We start from the raw sequence: 27,960 nt of genomic DNA on the forward strand, positions 1-27,960 counted from the left end.
TCTCAAAAAAAAAAAAAAAAGAAAGTTACAGCAGCATTAACAGCAGTCGGGCAAAGATGGGGAGAAGGGCAGGGTGAGGAAGGAATAGCAAGATCCTCATGTTGCCAAAGGGAGGCTCAAGAGGAACGGTCTGTTAATGGAAAAAGAAACAGCAAAGTTATAAAGGGAAACAAACCAATGGGAAAAACTATTAATATATATGTTGATAAAAGACACGTCTCGGAGGGTTGCGGAGGAAAGAGTGTAAGAAAACAGCCTGTTGCAAGGCAAGAGTAATGCCACCTGAGGTGAAATCACCATCAGGATCGATGTTTGGCTCCTGAATACCAAGGTATTCCCACAGTCAGGCCAAGAAACAATCCCTGTAGCGTAGACAACTCTTATAAAAATGCTTATCTAACTTCCCCAGTGGTCACGAATTTTGCAGGAGGGTCTGAGACGTGACCAACTGTACATGTTTTACCAAAAGCAGTTTGCTATGTAAAGACTACTTTCTGGAGGACAAGTACAGGAATGAACCGTCTCTCGGCCACCAGAGATATTGCTTCTGTTTGTTAGTTCCTATTAAATGTTTCTTTCTTTCTTGGCCAGGTGCGGCGGCTCATGCCTGTAATCCCAGCGCTATGGGAGGCCAAAGCAGGCGAGTGTCACCTGAGGTCAGGAGTTTAAGACCAGCCTGGCCAACATGGTGAAACCCCATCTCTACTAAAAATACAAAAATTAGTCTGGTGTGGTGACGTACACCTGTAATCCCAGCTACTTGGGAGGCTGAGACAGGAGAATCACTTGAACCCAGGAGGCAGAGGCTGCAGTGAACTGAGATCGTGCCATTGCACTCCAGCCTGGGCAACAGAGTGACATTTTTTTTTTTTTTTTTTGAGACAGGGTATGACTCTGTTGTTCAGGCTGGAGTGCAGTGGCATGATCATGGCTCACTGCAGCCTCCACCTTCCAGGCTCAAGTGATCCACATCAGTCTCCTAAGTAGCTGGGACTACAGGCATACACCACCATGCCCAGCTAATTTTTGTATTTTTGGTGGAGCTCGAGTCTCACTATGTTGCCCAGTCTGATCTCAAACTCCTGGGTTCAAGGGATGTATCTGCCTCGGTCCCCACAAAGTGCTAGAATTACAGGCATGAGCCACCATGCCCAGCCTAAATGTTTCTGAGAAACTGGATTTGTTAGCCTCTTTCTTCTTCCTCTCAGTTTCTTTGGCCTCTGGGGGTAGGCTTACCTGCTTACCACAGAAAAAAGAGGTAATGTAAGACAGGAAATTTTATTTTTAAAAAAAGTTTTTTAATTTTTAGCTTTTTATTTTTTCAGATGGAGTCTTGCTCTGTTGCTGAGGCTGGAGTATTGTGGCATGATCTTGGCTCACTGCAACCCCCACCTCCCAGGTCCAAGTGATTCTCCTGCCTCAGCCTCCTGAGTCTCTGGGAATTACAGGCACCTGCCACCATGCCCAGCTAATGTTTGTATTTTTACTGGAGATAGCATTTCACCATATTGGCCAGGCTGATCTCAAACTCCTGACCTCAAGTGATCTGCCTGCTTCAGGCTCCCAAAGTGCTGGGAGGAAATTTTCTCATGTTTCATGGTTGGGTGAGGGGGTCTCAATAGATTAATATATCAAGAAATAGAGTTATAAGCCTGTATTACCTAGAATTACATGTGCATCCACCCAAAGAATACAGAAAATAGTTAAGTGTGATTATCCTGGAGAGCGGGACTGCTTCATGGAGAGCAAGGCTTTGCTCATTTAATATTATTCTACAGCTCAGGAATCAGTTAACTATGACTCACAGGCTGGCTGCCTCTTTTGTAAATAAAGTTTTATTGGAACATAGTCACACTCATTTGTATAAGTATGTGGATGTATGAGTGTATGAATGACTTTGCACTGATAATGGCAGAGTTGAGTAGTTGTGACAGAGACCACATAGCTTAAAATATTTGTCATTTGGCCTTTTAAGAAAAAATTTGCTGACCTCTGCTATAGACTAGGATTAAACAAACAAACAAACAAACAAACCTGTATGTATGCTTTATCCTGATTAAAAAAAAAAAAATTAAAGTGGGGAGAAAGTCTAAACTGCCCACTTTTCAAAGCCCATTTCCAAACCACTGGAGACTTGAACTCTAGGTTATAAAAACCTCCACATAGCTTCTTTTCATTCCTAAATTGTCTCTAGTCACATGCATTTGATCCTGGAACTGGAATATTCACCATATTATTCTATTTAATATTTCCAGCTCTCAATAGCAACAACAAAAATGTGGCATACAAAAAAACCAGAAAAACACAGTCTGAAGAGATGAGGCAACCATTGGGACCAGACTCACATATGACACAGATGTTGGAGCTATCAGACATTAATTATGATTAATATGTTAAAGGACCTAAAGGAAAAGGTAGACAGCATGCAAGACCAGATAGGTAATTTCAGCAGAGAAATGGAAACCATTATAAAGAATCAAATGGAAATACTAGAAACAAAACACAGTAATGGACATGAGATGTGCTTTTGACGGGCCCATCAGTATAACTGATAGAGCTGAGTAAAGAATAAGCAAACTTAAACATATTACCCAAAATAAAATGCAAAGGGGAAAAAAGCAAAAAAAAAATCTCAAGACAGTACAGATAATCCAAGAACTGTAGGACAATATCAGAAATATCAGACAGTCTAACATAAGCATAATTGGAATTGCAGAAGAAGACGAAAGAGAAAATTGGGCAGAAAACATATCTGAGAAAAATAGTGGCTGGAAACTTTTGAAAATTAGTGACAGAGCTTTATGCAATGGCAGTATCATAGCCAATGAGGTTTTTAATATTTTTTTATTTTTTTAAAATTATTTATTTATTTATTTATTTTTTTTTGAGACGGAGTCTCGCTCAGTCGCCCAGGCTGGAGTGCAGTGGCGAGATCTCGGCTCACTGTAAGCTCCGCCTCCTGGGTTTACGCCATTCTCCTGCCTCAGCCTCCCAAGTAGCTGGGACTACAGGTGCCTGCCGCCACGCCCGGCTAATTTTTTGCACTTTTAGTAGAGACGGGGTTTCACCGTTTTAGCCAGGATGGTCTCGATCTCCTGACCTCGTGATCCACCCGTCTCGGCCTCCCAGAGTGCTGGGATTACAGGCTTGAGCCACCGCGCCCGGCCACCAATGAGGTTTATCTGAGGTGTGATTATTGCTAACTGAAAACTTTTCCCAATATTCCATCATGATGACTTGAAATGTAGTCAGCACTGGCAATTTTTGACAGTCTGTACAGACGCTGAACTTTATAGTTAAAAACTTAGCTAGAGACACAGAATCAAAGACCTAAGAATACCAGAGCACACCAGCAGGATAAATACCAAAAACAAAGAAACAAACATCCCTAGACATATCATGTGTAAATTGCTGCAAATCAAAGACAAAGAGAAACTCTTGAAGGCGATCAGAGAAAATAAACATGCTATCTATTGAGGAACAAGGATAAGAATTACAAGAGACTTCTGTCAGAAACCACGCAAACCAGAAGACAATGGATTAACATCTTTAAAGTACTAAATGAAAAAAAAAAAAAAAAAAGGCTGGCAATCCAAACTTCTATACTTACTTAGAATATTCTTAAAAAGATATGAGAAGTGAAAACCTTCTCAGGCAGACAGAGATTGAGGAAATTCATTGCCAGTAAACCTACTCTACCATAAATATTAAAGGTAGATCTTTAGGCTGGGTGCGGTGGCTCATGCCTGTAATCCCCGCACTTTGGGAGGCCAAGACAGGCAGATCACAATGTCAGGAGATCAAGACCATCCTGGCTAACATAGTGAAACTCTGTCTGTACTAAAAATACAAAAAAAATTAGCTGGGCCTGGTGGCAGGTGCCTGTGGTCCCAGCTACTTGGGAGGCTGAGGCAGGAGAATGGCGTGAACCCAGGAGGGCTTGCAGTGAGCCGAGATCGCATGACTACACTCCAGCCTGGGTGACAGAGCAAGACTCTGTCTCAAATAAATAAATAAACAAATAAATAAATAAAAATAAAGGTAGATCTTTAGGGAGAAGGAATATGATAAAGGTCAAAAGAGCATCAGAAATGAAATAAATAAAAGCAAAGTAAAACATTTTTTCTTTATTTATATTTCCTCTAAAAGATAACTGTTAAAAGCAAACATAGTAACAATAGAATATGTGTTTATAACATACGTAAAAGTGAAATGTATGGCAAACAAGGCACAAGAAATGGGAAGGAAGAATTGGAAATATATTTTTATAAAACTCTTACAATAACTGTGGAATTGCATAACGTTATTTGAAGGCATACTCAGATTATTTTAAAATGTGTATTTTAAATGGTAGAGCAACCACTAAAACTGTTTTTAAAGTATAAATGAGATAAAATTGAGTGATAGAAATACTTTAATAGAGGGGATATTCAATACTGATATATTAATAGAAGTGATAAAATTGAATCATAAAAAATACTTCTGGTCTGGGCAACATAGGAAGACTCTACCTATGAAAATAAAATTAGCATGATGGCACACACCTGTAGTTTGGGAGGCTGAGGTGGGAGGATTGCTTGAGCCTCAGAGGTTGAGGCTGCAGTGAGCTGTGATTGAGCTACTGCACTCCAGATTGAATGGCAGAGTGAGACACTCTCAAAATAAAATAAAATAATAGAAAAATACTCAAGCCTGTAATCCCAGCACTTTGGGAGGCCGAGACAGGTGGATCACGAGGTCAGGAGATCGAGACCATCCTGGCTAACACAGTGAAACCCCGTCTCTACTTAAAAAATACAAAAAAACTAGCCCAGTGAGGTGGCGGGCACCTGTAGTCCCAGCTACTCGGGAGGCTGAGGCAGGAGAATGGCATGAACCCGGAAGGCGGAGCTTGCAGTGAGCTGAGATCGCGCCACTGCACTCCAGCCCGGGCAGCAGAGCGAGATTCTGTCTCAAAAAAAAAAAAAAGAAAAAAGAAATAAAACACAGAGAAGGTTGTAAAAGAGAAAAAAGGAACAAACAACAAATAGAACAAATAGAAAACAGCTAGTAACATGGTAAATTTAAATCTAACCATATCAATAACCATTTAAAATATGAATGGTATAAACATGCCAATGAAAAGACTGTGACTGAATAAAAAAGCATGCCTCAACTTCATGCTGTCTACAATAAACCCACTTTAAAGATAAGACAAACATAGATTAAAAGTAAATGGATGGAGGCCAGGCATGGTGGCTCATGCCTGTAATCCCAGCACTTTGGGAGGCCAAGGCAGGCAGATCACTTGAGGCCAGGAGTTTGAGACCAGCCTGGCCAACATGGCAAAATCTCATCTTTACAATTAAAAAATAAGAAAAGGAAATGGATGGAGAAATGTACACTATGCAAACACCAGCCAAAAGAAAGTTGGAGTAGCTGTATTAATTTTAAAGTAAACTTAAGAACAAGGAAGATAATCAGGAATAGAGGCATATATAGTAATAAAGGGGTCAATTCTCCAAGAAGACATAACCGTTCTCTACATGTTTGCACCTAACCACAGAGGCTTCAAAATACACAAGACAAAAACTAATAGATTTGAAAGGAGAAATAGAGAAATCCACAATTGCAGTTTGAGAGTTCAACACTCGTCTTTCAGTAAATGACGGAACAAGTAGGCAGAAAAATCAGTAAGGATATAAATGACCCAAACAACACGACCAACCAATTGGATCTGATTAACATTTATAGGACTTCTCACACAAGTATACATGGAACATTAATTAGCCAAGAACATTTGCCATATTTTGGGCCACAAAACGCCCACATAAAGGCAATATTCCATATAACAGGCAGTTGTGGTCTGATCTGTAGCCGAGAAGAGCAGGTTTGGATAGTTTGAAACAAAGCTCCTCTTTTCTTTTACCTGTCTCCTTCTTTCCATCTCTGCTGCCCTTCCACTCCCACTAAGAAATACTGCATGCAAACATTCATGTAGCTGATTACCTTGTTTATTAATCCTTTCAATAGATATTAGCTAGACACCTACTGCGTACCAGGTGCACCACCATGCTGGCGACTGACTGGGTGTAAAGTAACAGATGGCATTGCTGGGGCTGGTGAGTGCCTCGCAAATGAAGACTGTAGCCTTCTGCAGACTGACTCAAAGCGATGTCCTGAGAAGGAGGGAGGGGCACAGGGACTGAAGGTATTGGAAACTAGGGAGAGCGAAGAGAACAAAAATGGAAGATGATTCTTTTTCTTTCTTTCTTTTTTGTTTTTGGAGACAGTCTCACCCTGTCACCCAGGCTGGAGTACAGTGGCACGATCTCAGCTTTCTGTAATCTCCACTTCCCAGGTTCAAGCGATTCTCATGCCTCAGCCTCTGGAGTAGTTGAGATTATAGGCGTGCACCACCATGCTGGCTAATGGTTGTATTTTTGGTAGAGATGAGGTTTCACCATGTTGGCCAGGCTGAACTGGAACTCCTGACCTCATGATCCACCCGCCTCGGCCTCCCAAAGTGCTGGGGTTATAGGCATGAGCCACCACACCCTGACTCTTTTTCTCAATAAAAAGCTGTCTGTCACAAGTATCAAAAATAAGCTGGCCTTATTTGTGGCTGACCACAAAGGCTCAGAGTTGATGGGGCCCAAGAGGTCACCTCTCCTAGCCCAGACCTAGAGAGGCAACCCCAATCCTAAATGTAGACCACACTAGACTTGTATGTTAGTTTATCAGGACTGCCGTAACACAGTATCCCAGACTGGGCAGCTTATACAAGATAAATTTTTTTTTCATAATTCTAGAGGCTGAAAGTCAAAAATCAAGGTGTCAGCAGGGCTGGTTTTTTTCTGAGGCCTTTCCTTGGCTTGTAGACGGCCACCTCTGTCTTCATCTGGTCTTCCTTCAGTGTGCGTCTGTGTCCTAATCTCCTTTTCTTCTTGGTACACCAGTCATACTGGATTAGGGCCCACACTAGTGACTTCATTTTACTTTGATTACTTCTTTAAAGACCCTGTCTCCAAATACAGCCAATTCTGAGGCATTAGGTTTAAGATTTCCACATATGAATTTTGAGGGACCCAATTCAGCCTATAGTTTAACTCTGAAGCCCAGCATCCCATGGGAAGAGATCATAGAGAGAAGAAAGTTCTGAAACCCCGCTATGGCCAGTGCAGAGGTGTCCAGTGGATACACGGAACTGTTGCCTGTAAGGGCAGCAACTGCTGGGATCCAGGTCCCCTGCAGTCACATTCAGGATCCCCACTGATCCAAGACACATCTGTCTCTAGCCAGGGCCAGGAAAGCCGGCTCTGATCTTGGCCACTGAGAGTTTAGTGCCCAGCCCTATATCCTTTGTAAACTCCTCCTTTCAGCACCACTGGTAGACAGTGCTCTGAGTGGACAGGGTAATTTGAGGCAGAGGCTCCGGTGGGCGGCCCTACACCCAGCGTTATGGAGGGCGTCCAGCCACTGCCTCCTGCTCTGCCTCGTGGGAGCCTGGGCAGCCCGCACTGGCGGAAGCACCTGATCCTTGTAGATGAGATGGTAAGTGGGGCGGCAGGGGTAAGTGGTGATGAAAACAATCCCTCCGCCCCCTCCTTGGGAGAGATGGAGAATCTAAATATAAAGGCTTCTGCTCCTGAAAGATTGGGTTTATTTTGTCTAAAGGACTCCTTAGTGATTTGCTTCTAGTTTCCTTTGTCTCTGCAGCAATTTTGCATTATCCTAAGTCTGACGGCAGAATTCTTATTCCCATGGGAAATTTTTCAGGAGCAACTTGTTCTTTCTGGATAGTGAGCTCAATGTTGAAATTCAGTTTTTCTGCAAGTGGAATAGCAGCTGTCTAACTGGGCATTTGGGAGGGAGGGCCACTCAGGCTACAAGGCCTGCAGGTCTGGAGGCCTCTGGCCTGCCTGCACACCTTCAGGGTGCTCTCTGGAAAGGCTGGGCTCCTGGGGCACACCCTAACCACAAGCCTGGCCGCTGCTGTTTCTATGTACTTCTGGAAATCACACACATCTCTCTTTTCTTTCCATGCGAATAAGGATAATTTCCCAATAGAGAAGCATGGAAGGAAGCTAGACAGTGCATAGAAAGCAAATGTCAACCACACCTGTGCTGTCACCCAACACACATGTGTTCAGCCTGCATTATTTCTGCTATTTGACCCCAAAACACCTGTTCACCAGAGATTATTTCCATTGATCAAGGGATAAATATTTCCCTCCACACAGGAGTTCAACAGAACTGTCAAAGCATTCTGGACAATGACATTCTACATAAAAGCCTACTTGGGGGACTTTCTGAGTGATTACTTCTTGGTAATAAATAGTAAGAAGAGCACTATGTAAAATGCCCCTGCCTTAGATGGTACCTGTTGTCATTCTAGATGCAGAGTGGCTCCAGGTTGGGGAGGCTGCTCAGTTCAGACTTCCTCTGAGGGCGAGGATCCATGTAGCATCCTGGAGGGGTGAGGTCCTCCTGCAGCCTGCCCCCTCAGGTGCCAGAGAGCTCACTCCTGACGGGACATCCTCTCCTGCACTGAACAGCTCTCATAATTAACTTTTATTTCTTTGTCCTCTCGAACATTCATTTATGGTCCTGGTTTGTTCCCTGTGGCGTTACACAGAATGAGTCCACTTTCTCTTCCTCTTTCCTTCCAACAGCTGCTGTCAAAACCTCTCCTCCCTCCCCTGGGTCTCTCTGAGCTAAGCCTCTCGCTTCTGTGAAGTCTCACCCACAGGAGACTTTCTCGCCTGCCATCCTGGTTGTCCTCACATGAACCCTCTCTGGAAGTTAAGGATTTGTGCAGGGGGGTGCGTATCACTTCCGCCTACATTCCACAAGCCAGGACTTGATTACAGGCCTAGGCAGATGTGTGTGTTGGGTGGGAGGGGGCTGAGGCTGGCCATGCGGTTCCCAACTGGGCATCCGCTTCCAGAACCACTCCACACCATGCAAGGGAACTACAGGTGTTCGAGGTATGCCTCCAGCTATCTCTGCTGCACAGCCTGAGACAGCCTGCCGTTCAGGAGGTGTTAAATAACATTTTCTCATACTGTGCTTACGCTTATATTCTTAACCCCAGCTAAAATGTTAACTTTAAAACAAGTAGGGATTTTTCACTTCAAGATCCAGAAAAATAATATGAAAAACCTGCTGTTGTGTAACAAATTACCCCAGTTGTGCTGACTTCATAATACATGCAATTTCAGTGGGTCAAGATTTGGGAGCGGCCTCGCCGGGCAGTCTGACCTGGGATTTCTCGTGAGGCTGCTGTCAGTGCGTCAACTGGGCTGCAGGCCTCTGAAGGCTTGACAGGGGCTGGTGGGGCCCATTCCAAGGCAGTTCATCCATTTGGCTGGTGGGAGGCCTCAGCCACCAGCACCAACTTGCTGGCCATGGGAAGGAGCCGTGTGGGCATCTCCACAGGCTGCCTGAGTGTCCTCGAGATACAGGGACTGACTTCCTTCAGAGTGAATGGTCCAAGAACATGTGAGCAAACGCAGCGGTGTCTTTCATTGCCTAGCTTCAGACAGCACACATCTCCCCATCTGCTAACTGTTCTGCAGTTAGAAGTGAGCGCTCTCCCGCACTCAAGGGAAGGGGAATTAACTCCACACGTTGAATGGAGGACTGCCACAGCGTGTGGGGACATACTTTGAAATGCCTAAACTATTTCCATTTCAAACCTCCTCTACAGAAATTATTTTCCTGTCTTTCCCCCCTAGAATCTAACATAATAATTGCCGTCTTTGAATTTTTTTTCTTCCCCAGTTTTCCATTTAACAGTGATGCAAATCTAGAGCCCACCTCACTGGTGGCATTTTTCTCAAAATGTCAGGGGTACCTCTATTTGCTCCCTGTTTTTTCTTCTTCTCAGTGACTCTCTGCCTATGAAACAGACGAGCATCCCCTCCGAGGTGTGCACAAAGACGCCTGGGTTGTCCTCAGGTGGGCAGCCTCACCTGAGTTAGAAATGGTGACGGTCTCAGGGAGAGGCTTATCCAAACCTGGTTGGGGTACGGAGGAGGACTCTCTTCAGGGCTGTTTGCATGGTCAGTCCTATAAGATGGATTTTTTTGTTTGTTTGAGAAGTGTAGCAACTCAGGATGGATGGAATCACAAGAGCCACAGATCCTGTGGCTAGTGGTTTCAAGCACTCATCAAAGCATAGCCTTGAATGAGGTGGAGAACATTTTACTCATCACATTCTCCTCAGTGGGATGACTCCTTTTGTTCTGAAGACATTCTCTGTTAAGCTGCTTGGAGTGGTGTACGAGGGAGAGCTCAAGGCAGGCCTGATGTGCCTAAGACAACCAAGGGAAATTTGTCCTGCTAGGCAGGTGGAGCTGTGGGACTAGGAAGCTAGGGAGGGCCATGTCCCTCAGGATGCATCCCCGCCTTGTGACCCCAGTCCCCATTATTTAATGGGTTTGACCAAGACACAGAATGCAGCTATGCAGGGAGTTCTTCTGCAGACTGCTGAAGGGGTCAAGTTCTGGGGAAAAAAAGCAAAACTTTCAAGAACGCCCAAGTCCCAAGTGCAAAGGAGACGGTAGAGATAGAAGACCCAGGAACCCGGGGGAAAGCTCTGCATTTCCCCAGCATAGACCCTGCTGGCATCCAAGTTGACTTTAGGTTTTTTCCAAGTTGATTTTCCTTGCTCTTCAGGGAAAAGGAGACTCCTGGGGTATCTATCATACATATGGGCCGTCAGAGCGCTGTACACCCAAATAACGTCACACACCCTTCTGCCTGAATACCAAAGCTCAGCACTAACACTCAAGCCACGGTAAGGAAAATGGGCCAGTGTCCCCATGTAGCCACGGCAAGCACATGACCATGTCATCGTTACAGGAGCTCCCCCTTATCAGCTGGATCAAAACGTGGGGCTCCTATTGCCGGGAACCACAAAAGCAGCCTGCAATTGTGGGTGCTTCTTCCTTGTCTGAATCTCCGGACGGCGAGGCGTGCTTCAGAAAGACCTGCTTCAGCAATTTTCCCTTCTCTCCTACAAGTCTATTCCTATTCACACGTAAACCTGCTCTTGTAGCAAATGAATAGGAAAACATTCTCTTGCCCCCAGCTACTGCCATTTCTTCTGCTCCTATTCATGTATGAGTAAAATTTCTTGGAAGTTGGTTATAGCTGATGTAGCTACAGGCTGGCCAGCTTTGACCTACTCTACCTATGCCTCCACCCCCACTTTTCCACGGGAAGGGCCCTTGTCAAGTCATCTGTGACTTTTGGGTTCTCAAGCCAATGGCTGCTGTTGTTCTCATCTGGCTGGATCTCTCAGATCCCACTCTCAGCAGGTCCCACTCTCAGTGGATCCCACTCTCAGCAGATCCCACTCAGCGGGTCCCACTCTCAGTGGATCCCACTCTCAGCAGATCCCACTCTCAGCGGGTCCAAATCTCAGTGAGTCCCACTCAGCAGGTCCCACTCTCAGCTGATCTCACTCTCAGCAGATTCCACTCTCAGCGGAGGCCCCTCTCAGCGGATACAAATCTCAGTGAGTCCCACTCAGCAGGTCCCACTCTCAGCTGATCTCACTCTCAGCAGATTCCACTCTCAGCAGAGCCCCCTCTCAGCGGGTTCCTCTTACACAGCTGATTCTTCCCTCTTCTTTCCAACACTTTTTCTCGCCTCGCTTTTGCTTTCCCTTTTCCTTCACAGACCCTTCCGACAACTCTAGATCCCTAGTGCAGGAGTGTCCTAGGATCAGTCCTGCCACCCTGCTCTCCCTTGTCTAGACCCCTGACTTCCCATCCTATCCAAATGCTGATGACCTGCAATTGTACAACTTGGTATTTCCACTGAGATGTCTAACGGGAATCTCAGATTTAAGATGTCCAAACTGAACTCCTTTCCGTGAATCTCACCCTCCACATCCATTTTTGTGTTACCACGACTCACCCAGAAGCTCCAACCAAAAATCTAGGTGTCACCTCTACCTCCACCCTTTCCTTCTCACACCAACCATGTCAAACCCAACTGCATGCTGGATTTGATGCTAACTTTATTATTTTTGAGAGGGAGTCTCATTCTGTTGCCCAGGCTGGAGTGCAGTGGGGTGATCTCGGTTCACTGCAACCTCTACCTCCCAGGTTTAAGTGATTCTCCTGCCTCAGCCTTCCTAGTAGCTGGGATTATAGGCGTGCACCACCATACCAGGCTAATTCTTTTTTGTTGTTGTTGTATTTTTAGTAGAGACAGGGTTTTACCATGTTGGCCAGGCTGGTCTGCAACTCCTGACCTCAGGTGATCCACCCTCCTCAGCCTCCCAAAGTGTTGGGATTACAGGCATGAGCCACCGCACCTGGCCTGATGCTACCTTTAAATTGTGGTTTGAATACATCTGCTTCTCTCCACCTCCAGCATTACCTTAGACCAGGCCACCATGACCATTTTTATAATTAGATCACCTCCAGTAAACCTTTCACTAACTACCCAGTCTCACGTAGTCCTTCCGGCATGACTAAGACCTTGTTTTAGGCTCGTCATTGAACTTAATGCTCTTTTTACTTGGGGTTTTTTGGTATGTTTTATATTTATTTATTGTCCCCCCACCATACCCAAATAAGACAGGTGTGGCGCAAGGTTAGCCTGTTACTTCTTCGTTCATCAGCTGTCCCTAGCCCCTCACAGAATGCAGGCACTAAAGCGTCACCTGAATGAGGTGAAGGAATGAATGAAAATAACACACAGTTAAGGCAGGTGCTCACGATTAAAAATTATAAACGCCTCCCCTCCCCTTTTCCACTCTGTCTAAGGAATTAAAAGAAGACGTGTCCCTAGGACATAGAAGCCCCCAAGGTCAAGTTCAGTGCTCTCATGTCTGGGTTGTCTTTGAGGCCACAGATTCACCACTGCACAAGTGCTTTTTATTTAAAATTTTTTTTCTGAGATGGAGTCTCGCTCTGTCACCCAGGCTGGAGTGCAGTGGTGCGACCTTGGCTCACTGCAACCTCCACCTCCCGAGTTCAAGCAATTCTCCTGCCTCAGCCTCCTGAGTAGCTGGGATTACAGGCGCACGCCACCACACCCAGCTAATTTTTTTTTTATTTTTAGTAGAGATGGGGTTTCACCATGTTGACCGGGCTGGTCTCGAACTCTTAACCTCAAGTGATTTGCTGCACCAATGCTTTTTAAAAATGGGGATATTGGCTGGGTGGAGTGGCTCGTGCCTGTAATCCCACACGCCGGGAGGCTGAGGCAAGAGGATCACTTGAGCCCAGGAGTTCAAGACCAGCCTAGGTAACACAGTGAGACCCCGTCTCTAAAAAAAAAATAGAAGATTAGCCAGGTGTGGTGCACATCACATCTGTTGTCTCAGCTGCTTGGAAGGCTGAGGCGGGAGGACTGCTTGAGCCCAAGAGCTAAAGGCTGCAATGAGCTGAGATTGCTCCACCGCACTCCAGCCTGGGGGCAGAGTGAGACTCTGTCAATAAAATAAAATAAATAAAATTTAAAAATGGGGATGTTACTCGAGGGTAGTGTTTAAAAGCATGGGCCTTGGAGTCACTTTCCAGGTTCATACCTGCTACAGGATCTTAACCTCAATGTGCCTCAGTTTCCTCACCTGCAAAGTGGACATAAGTACTTACCCTCAAAGGACTGTGCAGAGGATTCTAAATGACGTATGAAATACCGAGCAGCAGCTGGCTCAGTAATTGCTCCCGTCTTTCTTCTCAGGAAAACTAGGGCTGGTAATTCCTTGCAGGCTTTTACCATCTCTGCTGCCACTCTGGACTTCCCGACATTGCCAAATTTCGGCCGACGTCTCAGCTAGTCACGACAGAAGGGTCACCACCTCCATGCTGAAAGTGGCAACTGCAGGGCCACACCCTAGTGAATTCTCCCAGTGTCCTAAAAATGGCACCCTTCTAACTCACCAGGCGTCAGAGAGAATTAAACCGAGTCCTCAAATCCACAGAGAATATCAGCATCTGCTTGAACAAAACCAAACCAAATACTTTCGATCTTGCAGTGAAATCTGCTGCCTCAAAATGGTTCATCTGAAATCATCTGCTAAGGAGAAACGATGCTTTGGGGGTAACAAGAGCCAACATGGTTTTTGCCAGGTAAAACAACTCACAGACGCCTCGGCTTGCTAGACGGACGGAGTTCTTGTGTTAGAGCATATTCACCATGGAATTCAGTATTGATGTTCTCCAAGAGAATGCAATCAGTACATCAATTCGGTTGGGAAAAAAACTGACCCAGGACTCTCTGAATAAAGGTAGGCTCAATCAACTTGTGTAGTACTAACAGCTAGAAAACTATTCATGGGCCGGGCGCGGTGGCTCAAGCCTGTAATCCCAGCACTTTGGGAGGCCGAGACGGGCGAATCACGAGGTCAGGAGATCGAGACCATCCTGGCTAACACGGTGAAACCCCGTCTCTACTGAAAATACAAAAACTAGCCGGGCGAGGTGGCGGGCGCCTGTAGTCCCAGCTACTCGGGAGGCTGAGGCAGGAAAATGGCGTAAAATCCGGGAGGCGGAGCTTGCAGTGAGCTGAGATCCGGCTACTGCACTCCAGTCCGGGCGGCAGAGCGAGACTCCGCCTCAAAAAAAAAAAACCAAAAAAACCCCCAAAAAAACCCAAAACAAACAAACAAAAAAGAAAACTATTCATGAAGATGGAAAATGCAATCAAAGTAGCAAGGCCCTAGGGTATATAAAATCAAATTATAGTATATCATGAAGTTGTACCGATTCTGATGGCTAAATGCCCCCAGCTGTACATATTCCCATGGAGACTACCTTGTTCAAAGGAACAAATTGGAACTGTTTTAAATAGTAAAGAGGCATTATATAACCAAGACAATTCTGAGATTTCAAATATGTTTTCCTTCTGCCTGGTTTTTCCACATTCCACATTCAGGGGTCAGACTGGCTGATGCACTGGCAACCCAGCTTTCAACAGAAATATGCAGGTTCCATGGATTAGATGCTAAAGAATGATAACTTCTAAGGAAATTTTATATATTCAGTATGTCGTACTAAATAGATGAAGAGTTAAAACCCTACATTACTGTCTGTCTTCCAAAATTCTCACTGGGGGAAAAAAAAACAAACTCAAAAACTCAAAACTCCATAATTAACCCAATTCAGAATTTTAAATGAGGCATGTATGAAGCAAAACCCTATTCACTGCATTTAACTAAGCGCTGGAGGATGTTCTCTAAATCTGAGGAGAAATAACATTCACACTTAGAATAGAGGCATGTTTGAAACCTTTTATTAAACAGGCAATGCATTGTGCAGTGGTTAAAGACACAGATGCCTAGTGGAAAAGTTTAAAAATTATTTTTGGAAACAGTCTATGAATTGATGAACCCTGCCATGTTCCTTCATCTCCTTCTCAGAGTGGCTGTCTTTAGGAAAACAGATTGTTTTATAGCTGCTCTTGGAAACGGCATCTCTGTTTTGCCATGAATGTCATGCCTCGTAGTAAACATGAGAGAAGGCAGGATCCACAGGCAAGACAGCGACCAGAGACATGGGCTGATCTCAGCTGGAAGCACAGATGTCCCTTCTCCTAGAAGGGCTTCTCTTCTGGCCTTTGCTGGGTGTCCTAGTTATGTGTCCAACTTCATTTCTGTTTTCTTTCTTGTCTGAGGCTTCTTTATCAAGGGAATTCTCAAAGACACATTCGTACCTTTGGGCACAGGAACTGGTTCCCGGCATTTTTCAGTGTTGTTCTTGTTTCTGGGCCCTCTGGGCCAGGAGTATGGCTGTGTGTTGATCCTCTTTGTTTTGCCTGGTTCCTTCCTCTTCCCCAAGTTCGTCATAACTTGATGATAAAATCAGTCTTTAAGTTTCACAGTCTGTTTGCCACAACATACTGGCAGTTTTTAACTAAGTGGCTTGTCAGGGTAGTGGACATGCTTTATCAGCACACTGCCCACCTATTTTATAATCTGGGGCATGTCACTCCAAGCTTGAGATTTCTTTCTGGCAAGTTCCATCCAGGATGGCTGATCTGTACTGGCATAACTGGCTCTCTTCAGCTGATGCAATTCCTTCTCCATCATCACTGCAGACTGAGCTGCTTGGAAGGGAGACAAAACAAACAGAAACATGAGCAGCAACTTCGGATTTTCCCTTAAGCCTCTTGCGTTTCTTGAAATAGACATCGAGGTCTTAACTGTGTTCTCGAACAGAAAATTCAATACTATGTGAACATGCAAGGAAGGTTTGGGCCTAGAATATGTCATTTATGTGATAAAAAGACTTACGAACAAGCTCAAACAATTCTGGCAATGCAATGAGGTGAGAGAGACTTTGGAAATAAAATAGCAGGAGCTCTACAGATGGACTGCACAACAGTGTCCCTCTACTTAGCACTACTGAACTGTTCACTTAAAAATGGCTAAGATGGTAAATTCTGTTATGTGCCTTACCACAATTTAAAAAATATAAAAAGTTCCATATATATGTATTTTTTGTGTATATATATGTATGTATGTGCATATACATATGTATTTTTTGAGACAGAAGTCTTGCCGTGTTGCCCAGGCTGGAGTGCAGTGGTGCAATCTCGGTTCACTGCAATCTCTGTCTCCCGGGTTCAAGCGATTCTCCTGCCTCAGTCTCCCAAGTAGCTGGGATTACAGACATGCACCACCATGCCTGTCTAATTTTTTTATTTTTAGTAGAGACGGGGTTTTGCATGTTGGCCAGGCTGGTCTTGAACTCCTGACCTCAGGTGATCCGCTCGACTCGGCCTCCCAAAGTGCTGGGATTATAGGTGTGAGCCAAGGCGTCTGGCCTAAAAATTTTTAAATATCGATACATGCAACAACAAAGGCATATCTTGAAGATGCTATGTTCAGTGAAAGATGCCAGATAAAAAAGGGCACATACATTAGGATTCCATTCATTAGAAATGTCCAGAAAAGGCAAATCTATAGAGACAGAGTAGATTAGTGGTTGCCTAGAGCTAGGAGTGGGAGTGGGACGTGACTGTAAGTGGGCATGAGGTTTCTCTTTAGTGTGAGGGAAATATTGTAAAATTACATTGTCATCATAGCTGTGTGACTCTGTAAATACATACCTGCTCACTGTCAATATACAGTCATCCCCTGGTGTATGCCAGGAGTTGGTACTAGGACCTCTCCCACCTGCATATACCAAAATCTATGAATACTCAAGTCCTGCAGTCAGCCCTGTGGAACCCGCATATGCACAAAGACGGCCCTCTGCTTTCTTAGGCTTCACATCCTAAGGATACAGGTAATTTTCCATCTGAGTTTGGCTGGAAAACAGTCAGCATTTAAGTAGACCTGTACAGTTCAAACTTGTGTGTTCAAGGGTCAACCTTATACTTAATGAACCGTACACTTAAAATGGATGAGTTTTATGACATGTAAATTATATCTCTATAAGAGCTGAGTAGAAAACTCAATGTGGCAAGTAATTCGCAAAAACCAAACCAAACCAAAACCCAAACTGCAGGAACGACCCAGGAAAATGAGTTCACAGTATGTGGTCATGTTTGCAGATTTCATACCCAAGTTCTGATGGGACAAAGAGATCCCTCTCTGCAGCCCCTCCTTGAGGTTGAGCTTTGCCCCCTGCTTCCGGTCCACAGCGGGCTTCACAGGGGTGATCAGGAAAGACTTGCTGCGGACAAAATCAGCTTGCTTCACAGGCTCCTGTTGGGACACAAGACACACGCTGCCAAGTCACCAGTGATTCAGACGGGGGCAAACACACCCAAAGTGAAGGAGCTGCAAGGCTGCCCGTCCAAGACGCCTGCACTGCTGGCACTTTCTTGGGCGGGCACCCCAGTGTCAGCGCACTAACACCAAGTGGTCAGATGCTGGTGCTCAAACCAGTATGCGGCCTTATCCTGGCACACACGGGCATCACAGCTTCCTTCCTGTCCCCACACCTGGCTTCAGGGCCAGAGGGCAGCTGGCAGGGATTCCATTTGGGAGTGAAGATGATTTGTTTAGAATCGATTTGTGATTTTTATGACAGTTGGTAGAGTTACAGATGTCCCAAACTGGTTACTACTTGTTTTCTAAATGCCCCACGCCTGCATGAGGGTCTTCGAGTCTGGGTATAGTGGAGGTTCTAGTTAAAATGAGGGGAAGCAGGTCCTACTGCAGGCTCAGGCTCTCTTCCCCACATGGCTGAAACACACAGATTTATCACGGTGCTATTGGGGGATACAAAAATTGCGAGCCTCGGCCTGATTCTAGGCATAGTTGTTTGGGTTGGTGAAAGCTGCCTTCAGTTCAGAGTACGAAATGAAACCACAGGTTCCAGCCCTACAGCCGCAGGTGAGGAATGAGGAGCTCCAGCATGTGGCCGGTGGAGCAGCAAAGAGCAGGGCTCACTCCTCACAGCATGATGAGCTGGGATGGAGCTGTTGACATCATTGCTGTGTGTCTAACTCAGAAGTTATTTTAACCTCCTTCCATTTTTCTAGATGCTGAGCTGCTGCGTTGCCAAGGAGGCAGGGAGTAGAGAGCTGTCTGCACCGCCGAAGTGACTCACGTGCTGCTCTGTATCCCAACAGCTCAGCATATGCAAAGGCAGGCAGAATGCTCCACCGTGGAGGTTAGGATTTGGCAAGTCATTTATTTTGCTTCATTGGCCCTCGACCACACATCCACAAGCATCACAGGTGACGGTCCCTGTGACGCCCATGCAGGATGTGTGGTCCTCATGGGGTCCTCGCCCCAGCCCCAGCTGACTGCTCCTTCCTGCACCCCCAGAATGGAAAGTATCTGCTCTAAGCAACTGGGCTCTCTCGGGCACCTTGGCTTGCTTTCCTGGTTCAGACTTCAGGGTCCGTGTGCCAGGTTTGTCTTCCTGGTTGGGTGGCTGGTCCAAGGTCCCTCGCCGCTTCTGCCGAGTGACGGTGATCCAGGGTGGCACAGGCTGCCCATCAGCTCCAGGCCCTGTTGCTGCAGGCGGCAGACTCTTTTCTGTGGGGTAAAGGCACAAGATGATAGAAACAGTCCTATTCCCTCTTCGGTTTCACCCCTTGTGTCTCCTGCACAGAGAACACTACTGCTTTGGTTCCGGGTTGCAGGGGCTCTGGGAGAGGATTACTTTCTTTAGGGGACTTTGTTTTCTTATGAAAGATGCATCAGAGAGATTATGCTCCCCTAGTCTGAGTCACAAAAAATTAAATGCAACTGCTTCTATAGGGTCTGCGTGTACTTAAGCCAACTTCCTCCTAGGAATCCTTTCTGGAAGGAGATAAAAATAAGTATACAAATAGATACAATTTCTTTAATATAATCCTGTCATTTTGGATATACTACCCGATTCCTGCTCAAATGTTGTAGACGCACTATTAACCTCTTGTCTTCTAACAACTGTGAGCATAACCTTCCCTTTGTGGAGAGAGTGACACCAAAGACTGGTCACAGTTGCTTTCCTTAATGTTCTAGAGAGAAAAGAAACAGTGCCTTTGAAACCATATGTTGGCTGGGTGTGGTGGCTCACACCTGTAATCCCAACACTCTGGGAGGCCAAGGCGGGTGGATCACCTGAGGTCAGGAGTTCTAGACCAACTTGGTCAACATGGCAGAACCCCATCTCTACTAAAAATGCAAAAATCAGCCGGGTGTGGTGGCGGGTGCCTGTAGTCCCACCTACTTGGGAGACTGTGGCAGGACAATCGCTTGAACTTGGGAGGTGGAGGCTGCAGTGAGCCAAGATCACGCCACTGCACTCCAGCCTGGACAAGAGTGAGACTCCGTCTCAAAAACAAAAATAAAACTAAAAAAGGCACCCTATGCTTTGTTGACTCTCCTTCCATATTAACTGCACTTATCTTTGGGTGGTAAAACTGTGGATCATTCCCCTCCTCTTACATTTCAACTCTTCTGTAATTTCATATTTTCTGCAATAAGAATTTATTACCTTCATCAATAGAAAAAGGAAATCTGTGGATTAAATAAGTGGCTTTTCTTTTCTTTTCTTTTCTTTTTTGAGACAGGGTCTCACTCTGACACCCAGGCTGAAGTACAGTGGTGCGATCAAGGCTCACTGCAACCTTCGCCTACCAGGCTCCAGTGATCCTCCCACCTTGGCCTCCTCAGCAGCTAGGACTACAGTCATGCACCATCACGCCCAGTGAATTTTTTGTAGAGATGGGGTCTCACCATGTTGCCCAGGCTGGTCTCGAATTCCTGAGCTCAAACAATTCACCTGCCTCAGCTTCCCAAAGTGCTGGAATTACAGGCGTGAGCCACCTCCCCTGGCCAATAAGTGGCTTCTTACAGGTACATCAAAAGCATAGAACCCAAGGTTCCCCATGAGCCTGCTTCTGGATGTTTGCCTGCCATGGGATAAAACAAAGGCTGAAACTGATCTCCAACCACCTGGCACCTCTCCTCAGTTCCCTTCTACAGTGTGCCTGAGTCAGCCGGGTGACAACAGCACCGTTTCACAGCAACACATGCAGATGTCCAGGAGGAGTTAACGTCACTGTGCTCTGTGGCCTGATGTATTCTACCCCTTGCTCTGGCGTGCAGAGGATATTACTCACTTTGTCTTTGTTTCTACTTCCAGTTCAGGCTGGAATTCTTTTCCCTTAGTGCCCTAGTCAACAAGGAGGTGCAAGGGGGGTGGCCACTGCTTTGCAAGCTACAGTCTCCTGCTGGGAGTGAGAAGAGCCTTCAGCCTCACACACCCAGGATCTCCCCTGGCCCTGGCAGCCAGGGACGGCTCCCACTCCTTTTTCTGGCTGCTCCCTGGGGCCTCCACCTGACTGGCCCCCTGGGAATCCTGCTCCACTTCTTGGACTCATCCTATCCCTTTCCTGACTCTTCAGTCTCTCCCTCTGCGACTTTGCAGAATGCTTTGGTCTTCCACAGCTTGAAGTCTCCACGGAGCCTCACTGTCCCCTGAAGGCCCAGTTCTCCCTTCTCCTCTACCCTTAGCTCAAATGGTCTCTGCCTATGTCTCATCAGCCACTTCCTGAACCAGCCACGAGTTGACACCACTGTTTCCATCCTCCCAACCAACAACCCCCAAATCCCAAGGTCAAACCTGGTCCTCAACCTGCTTCACCCCTGCAGCTCTCACGTGGCTGCACATCCTCTCTGGGGGAGCCTGTCCCCCTGAGGCACCCCTCCAGCCTCTGAGGCCCTTCTCCAGGTCCTTGTCTGAGTTTTTTTCCTAATCTGGAACTCCTGCTTGCTCTTGACCCTCAGCCGTCATCACTTCCTGCCAGCATTCTCTCTTCTAACTCCTGATCCAATAGGCAGAATTGCTGAAATTACTAATACTTCCTAGTGTACAATCCAGTCCTACTTTCTATTCCCAGCCAGAGCCCAGCATTTCCATTCTCCTGTTTCACCTTTCTTTCTTCTTTCCATTCATTCAGTGTTTGCTACAGGCAAGGACTGCCTTATATTTGAAGTGAAAAAATAAACAACAAATTGTTCCTTCAAAAAGCTCAAAGTCTAGTTGGAGAGATAAGATGCAAACAAGTAACTGTGGTAGAAACTGGAAAATGCTGAAATTTACAAAGGGCTATGCGGACACAGGGCCTGACACTGGTGAGTGGGAGTAGGGGTGCCTTCTGGGTTGGAATCTGGAGAATAATCTTCCAGGCTGGGGATGGGGGCAGGTGGAGGAGTTGTGTAAACCAGTCCCAAGAAAGAGTCTTTTCTTTTTTTTTTTTTTTTCTGTCCATCATGGGGGAGCTGTGGGGGTTTTAAACCACGGGCTCACTCTGGAGGTTGTGTGGAGAATCAGTCTGACTGCGGAGGGCCGAGAGGCTGGGAAGCTAGGAGGGAGGCTGTGGCCACAGCTCAAGAGAGTTGACAAGGGCTTGGATATCCTGTTCTAGAATCCTCCCTGCTGGTTCACCAGGCCCCCAGACACTACCTCCTCCATCAAGTCTGTTCTGGCCAGTTTCTCTCCTAAGTCCTCTGTAATCACTTGAGAAACTTGCCTCACGGTGTTTGGTACTAGACATATTTGCTAGCTGACCATCTACCCCACTGAAGTATGCCTTTGGTCACAAGCATTTCTTACTACCGAACAAACACACACCATAGACTATGTCCAGATACAGTTCTAAACGCTGAGCTTGGCAAGAGGTACATTTTCTTTTCCTTACATCAAGAGCATGCTGGCAGAATTCCATCCCGACCACAGAAAGGTCACCTGCTGCTGCCTGTCTGTGGGGTAGGAATATTTCCAGCTGTACTGTGTGTGTGTTTACACGTGTGTCTGTGTTCACGTGCAGACCCACAGGAGTGGGTGGGTGCCCTGGCTGGGCCAGGCTGTGCTGCTGTGGGATAAGGCAACCTGCAATAGCAGCGTCACCAAGCAGTGGGCCGGTTTATGAGCACGCCATCATGTCTCTCCTTTTTGGTTCCTACCTCTTTCCCTGCAACTGCTGGTCTTTCCTTTTATTCTGTATTCTCTTCTTTCTCACCTTTTTCCTTGTCAGGAATGCAAGAGGGCCCCTGTAATCTCTAGACCTTGTTACAGGGACTGTCCAGGGCCACCCTCATGGGCAGAGGAGTGCGAGAATGGCAAATGGGGGGTCTAGACACCAGGAAAAAGGGAGAAAACCCACTCAGCTCCCTAATGTAGTTCACAGACGCCTGAGATTCCACCTGGAGCCTCTCAGTGGGTAAGCTGAGAAAGGGGTGATGGGCTGAGCATCACCTTCCACAGTGCTGAGACTCAGAGACGCTGCGCCTTTGTCCCCAGCGAGCACAGGCAGAGCAGCTGTGTGCTGAGCCACTCTGCTCTGTGGCAGAGGCCTAGGAGGCCTCTCCGAACCGTATGCTCACCTCCTGTGCTTGGCACCCACACCGGCAGTGTAGGAGCTCTGGGATCTGCGCCATACTCCACCTGGGGAGGGCAGGAGAAGGGGCTAAAGCCCCCGGAAATGTGCAGGGTAAAGGCAGGCTTCAGAGGCCAAAGACCTTACAATGTGGCCGCTCAAGCATGAACATTCAGGGTCGAGGCTGCACCATAAAATAGCTTCTGAGATTAAACATGTTCAAAATGTCATTAATCCCGGGATAATGCAGATGTGGTCTCAGTTCAGATAAACCAGTTGAAAACACTCCTTTGTTTACCTCTTCCTGCCTCCATACACAGACAACCTTAATCTCCCGGGGATTTGGCTAAAGACTCTGGCATCTCAATTTCTCCTCTCCAACTGGCAATGAATTTAAGCTGTCAAGTGTGCCTGGGTTCGCAACAAACAGCCCAGGAGCATTTCTCACAGACCGGGGACCAGCAATTTTGGGTCTGTATCTGTGTGATCGCCTTTGCGGATTGTGGAAGAGCCAGATTCCCCGTGCAGTGCAGCTGCCCTGGGAGGAAGGGTAGCAAGTTTGTTTGCTGCAGGGCAGATGCAGCAGGACTCCTCTGAAGGCACGGTACAGAGGGTGCAGGAAGCCGGGACGGCAACAGAGCTCCTCCCGTTTAACTCATAGGAAACCAACTTTTGATCAGAGAAAATATGATGATGTCATTTAAGGATAGGATTCCTTCAAAGGAGCAGGTGGTAAGCTTGCTCTTCTCCAGATCCCTTCTTCTCCTTAACATGCCCCCTGCAGTCCAGGATTGATTCTGAAAAGGACATTGCTCCAGCACTAACTTCTGAGGGCTCCTGTTCTTGGGGTTGGGCTCAATGGGCTGCGCTAATGAAGATGCTTCCTCCCTGGGGCCAGGGCAACGGAGCTGCTAACGATGTGGCCCTGGGGCCCGCAGAGCTAGTTTAGGGCCTCAGGCTAGTGCTCTTGGGTAAATTCCAGGACCTCCCTGAGACTCGATTTCAGTGTCAAATGAAGAAACAGAAGTCTCGACACCTCCCAGACTGTAAAGATTCCATGAGATAACCCACTGTCTACACCTCCTGTTGTGGTTATGAAGATTTCTTGACATAACCCACTATCTATACTTGCCAGTGTGGTGTGAAGATTCCATGACATAATCCATGGCCTAGGCCTCCCAGTGTGATTGTGAAGTGGAATAGCCACCGTCTACACCTCTCAGTGTGGTTGTGAAGGTCAGGTGAAACAGCCACTGTCTACATTTCCCAGCATGGCTGTGAAGATTGTGTGAGAGAATCCAGGGAAAGCCCTTAGTGCGGTACCTGGTGTTAGCTGCTGCCACAATAGCTGCTGTTGTTATGTGGTTGTCGCTAGTGTTGTTATCACTGTTCCTGCTGGAGGAGGGGTGGAGAATTTTGGTCAAACCTTACCCCGGAGCTGATGGAGACCAGTGAGCCATTCTGCCATGACAGTGAGCCCTCATGGCTGTTGTGATAAGAAAAGCATGGCAAGCACTGGGTTGCACCCCAGCCTCTTGCAGGGCCAGGCAGCCAGGCTGACTCTTGGCTCCCTGAGAACATTGTCCACGGGTTCTAGCAAGACCATCTTAATGCTGTGTGTGTGCCAGTCTGCCTGCAAGCCCTGCAAGGGCAGGTGCCTCATCCTGGTCACGTCTGCCACAGCGTGTGAGAGCCAGCAGGTCTGACCGGGGCTGCCCTGCTGGTGCTGCATCGTGGGGGAGCCTGGCCCAAGCCACACCGGTGTGCACTGTAGTCCCGCTATCCACAGCAGCACTCTCTCCTCCATGCACACGCTGTGTGTTAGGTGAGCCTGGCCATCCCGGATGCAGGACACACGGCCTGAGATGAGAGCCCAGTTTTCATCTGCATCCTCAGGAATCACTCTTAAAATACCCCCTCACACAGAACTCTAAATACCCTGTAGGAGAGAGAACCACAGTTTTCAGACCCACATTTGGCATTATTACTGAACTATTTGTATTCAGGAAGATTTAAAATGAACCATTTCAAAAATCCCCAATGTTAAACCATTTCTAGAGATGTTCAACTACGCCTGCGTGGGACAGGTGCGTCTTATGAGTTCACTTTGACTTTCTGATTGGTGATGGTTCGTTCTTTTAGTGCCTATTAAAATTCAGCCCCAAGGTACTGTTTTTTTCCTTCAGAAAGATTTCTGTAATGACCAGTTGAGGGGCCAGGGTGGGACCCCAGTGGTGGACCACACCCCGTATGACACTAGGGATGCAGCTGTTAAGTCTGGAAGCTGAGGGCTGTCAAGGACACAGTCTTCCCAGAGGCAACGAGCTGTAGTACAATGTAAATTCCCAGGTTCCTTGCCTTTTGACTGATGATATAAAGCAGAGGCTCTTCCTTAAGGGAAGGCAGCAGGATTTCCAGGCCTCTAAAACATTTGGTATATGGTATCCTTTCTGAAGCAGCAATTTTTTCAGCCTCCCGAGTAGCTGGGACTACGGGTGCAAGCCACATGCCTGGCTAATTTTTTTTTTTTTGAGATGGAATCTCTCTCTGTCACCCAGGCTGGAGTGCAGTGGTGCAATCTCAGCTCACTGTAAGCTCCGCCTCCCAGGTTCAAGCGATTCCCTTGCCTCAGTCTCCCGAGTAGCTGGGACTGCAGGCATATGCCACCGTGTGCAGCTTTTTGTATGTTTTAGGAGAGACAAGGTTTCACCGTGTTAGCCAGGATGGTCTGGATCTCCTGACCTCATGATCCACCCACCTTGGCCTCCCAAAGTGCTGAGATGACAGGCGTGAGCCACCGCGCCTGGCCATGCCTGGCTAATTTTTTAAAAATTAATTATTGTAGAGATGGGGTCTCTCTGTGTCACCAGGCTGGTCTCAAATGATCTTCTCACCTCTGCCTCCCAAAGTGCTGGGGTTATGGGTGTGAGCCACTGCACCCGGCCCGATGCAGCCATTTTTAACAAACTTTTTCTTTTCATAACATTTCTTTCTTGTTCATAGAAGTACACGAGCATATTGTACAGATTTAGAAAGTAGATAAAAGTATAAAGGAGAAAAAAGCTTCCCATAAATCCAGCACCCAAGGGAGCTGTGTGAACACTTCATACGCTGGCATACACTACTTCCAATTTTCTCCGTTACGCTGCCATCCTAAAAATGCACATCGACAGCTCATTCCCAGGTCTTCACAACGTTCCCTGTGGAAGAGAGGCCTGAGTTTGCTCAGACTTCGGATCTAAAGTGGATGCATCATCGCCGTTTCTCACAGCCAGCTGAAGCGAGCACAGTCACGGTGCCTCGGTGCTTCTACCGATAGAGTCGCGGTCCTCTGTTCTGCCTGCCTTCCAGGTCCGCTGCCACGGCCATGGTTGACCTGGTGGAAATGGGACCCAACTACAGACACTAAGAGGACTTCTGGGGCAGAGGTGGGCCCCGGGCCCTGGGGACACATGGGGCCACACCACCGCTGCAGGGTTTGTCAGGCTTCCTAGATAAAGAACTTGAGGGGTTTTGTTTTTTAAAAGCCATTTATTGATCTGTTGTCAGTCTTGACTCGTAGGCTGCTCCTGATCAATACATGCTGGCAAAGTCTACAGTCGCTCGTCATCACATCTGTCCCAGAGCTAGGCTGTGTGATTCGGCTGTGGAACTCGGGGTGGTAATGCTCACCCAAGGCTTCCTCTCAAAACCGTGCTGAGTATTTTGAGACTGAGCAAGAGCTTTTCACAGGGCAGGCCCCCACTGTTAATGACAGGAGAAGGGGCTGTGTCCCAGTTCCACCTCAAGCTTATTGCAATTCCTTCCTCTCCTCACTCAACAAATCGAGTCAATCATCGCTGTGCGCTGACTCCGTATTTGAGAATTCGCCTACTCGCTAAAATACATTTGTAATCCCCAAATCAATACACATGGTGTTGGCATGGTCATTTGCAGATATGTGCAGGGCAGCAAAAAATTTGAGTTTCTCAAGGTTCAAGTTCCCAGCTGAGGTCAAGCAGTGATGCGCTGCCTTACTGTTTTAGCTCTTACACCGTATACAGTATTTTTTTGGTAGTCTACTCAGTGCCACATTTCTGGGCACTATGTTTTCTTGGTGATTCTGCTGGTTAGGCCCCCAAGTGGAGTGCTCATGCGTTCCTAAGCCCAAGGAGGCTGTGATGCGCCTGATGGAGACAATGTGTGTGTCAGATAAGCTTCATTCAGGCCAGAGTTACAGTGCTGTTGGCGGTGTGTTCGGTGTCAATGCGTCAAAAAATATATATTGAATAAAGCATCTTTAAACAGAATTACACATAAAACAAGGTTATGTGTCGATCTATTGATGCTGTGGCAGGAGGCACACAGGAAGCTAACCTTGCATTTCCTCCCGGAGCAGTGATTCAGCATTTGCTAAGTTAGCTTGTGGTGACTTCAGAACATAGCTTCCTTAGACAATGAGAATGGACTGGCCCTGGTGAGTGCCCACCAGGTACCAGGCCCTGGGGAAGGTGCTGAATCTAGACAGGAAGGATTTTTAGAATCCTTCTCTCCAGTGCATGGAGACAGCCTCTCCTGCAAGAGCCATCAGGACCAGAGGGATCCTCTAACAGTCACCATGGTCCACAATCAGGAATGCGTTCCAGAGCCTGCTGAAAGCGGACACGGCAGGGCCTCTGGGGTGCTGGTCTCATTCTGTTTCTTGGTCTGGTGTGTTCAGTGGAAATGCACTGAGCTACACACATAGGATCTGTGCACTTCTCTGTATGCATATTATTCTTCAATTAGAAGTAAAAGCACACAAATAAGAAAAAACACCCTAAGACAGGAGTCACTAGGTGCTTGAGAGTGAGCAGGAAGAACAGCCTAGCTCCCTGTGCACAGAGAGAGTGAGGCAAGCTGCACACAGCGCTGTTTCCACACTGCGATGAAGCAAGCAGCCCCGGATGTCCTCAGCAGCAGCAGCCCCTTTCCACCGCTCCACTACCCCACAGCCCCAAGTGCACCTCCCTAGGGCCTCAGCCCCTTTGCCTTTTGTAACCACTGCCTCCCTCATCTACACAGTCTCCCTCTTCCCTCCACCCTCCAGAGCCTCCCCTCCTCCTGCTCCACCTCCTCTCCTAGGTGGAACTGCACCACAATCTCCTCTTCCCTCCACCCTGCAGAGCCTCCCCTCCTCCTGCTCCACCTCCTCTCCTAGGTGGA

At 47.0% G+C, this 27,960-nt stretch overlaps 1 protein-coding gene and 1 non-coding gene across 6 annotated transcripts in view; one reads left to right on the forward strand and one right to left on the reverse strand.

The window, feature by feature from the left end:
• The first annotated feature begins 3,143 nt into the window (after positions 1-3,143).
• On the forward strand, positions 3,144-3,281 carry LOC117063202. Its single transcript, XR_004428801.1, has one exon. It is a non-coding gene; the product is annotated as a U4 spliceosomal RNA (small nuclear RNA).
• Positions 3,282-15,222: 11,941 nt separating this feature from the next.
• CRACDL (CRACD like) overlaps positions 15,223-27,960 on the reverse strand; it is a 150,354-nt gene continuing 137,616 nt past the window's right edge. For 4 of the 5 annotated variants that reach the window (XM_033238968.1, XM_033238967.1, XM_033238965.1 and 1 more), the window contains 3 exons: positions 18,774-18,943; positions 17,515-17,659; positions 15,223-16,053 (listed from right to left, as the gene is read on the reverse strand). In XM_033238968.1, coding sequence (XP_033094859.1) covers positions 15,911-16,053; positions 17,515-17,659; positions 18,774-18,943 — 458 coding nt within the window. In that variant the 3' untranslated portion in view covers positions 15,223-15,910. The remainder of the gene's footprint in view (positions 16,054-17,514; positions 17,660-18,773; positions 18,944-27,960) is intronic. The other variant, XM_033238966.1, reaches the window with a different exon arrangement.

This window comes from Trachypithecus francoisi, unplaced genomic scaffold, assembly GCF_009764315.1.
Source record: "Trachypithecus francoisi isolate TF-2019V2 unplaced genomic scaffold, Tfra_2.0 Lachesis_group17, whole genome shotgun sequence".
Classification (NCBI taxonomy): Eukaryota; Metazoa; Chordata; class Mammalia; order Primates; family Cercopithecidae; genus Trachypithecus; species Trachypithecus francoisi.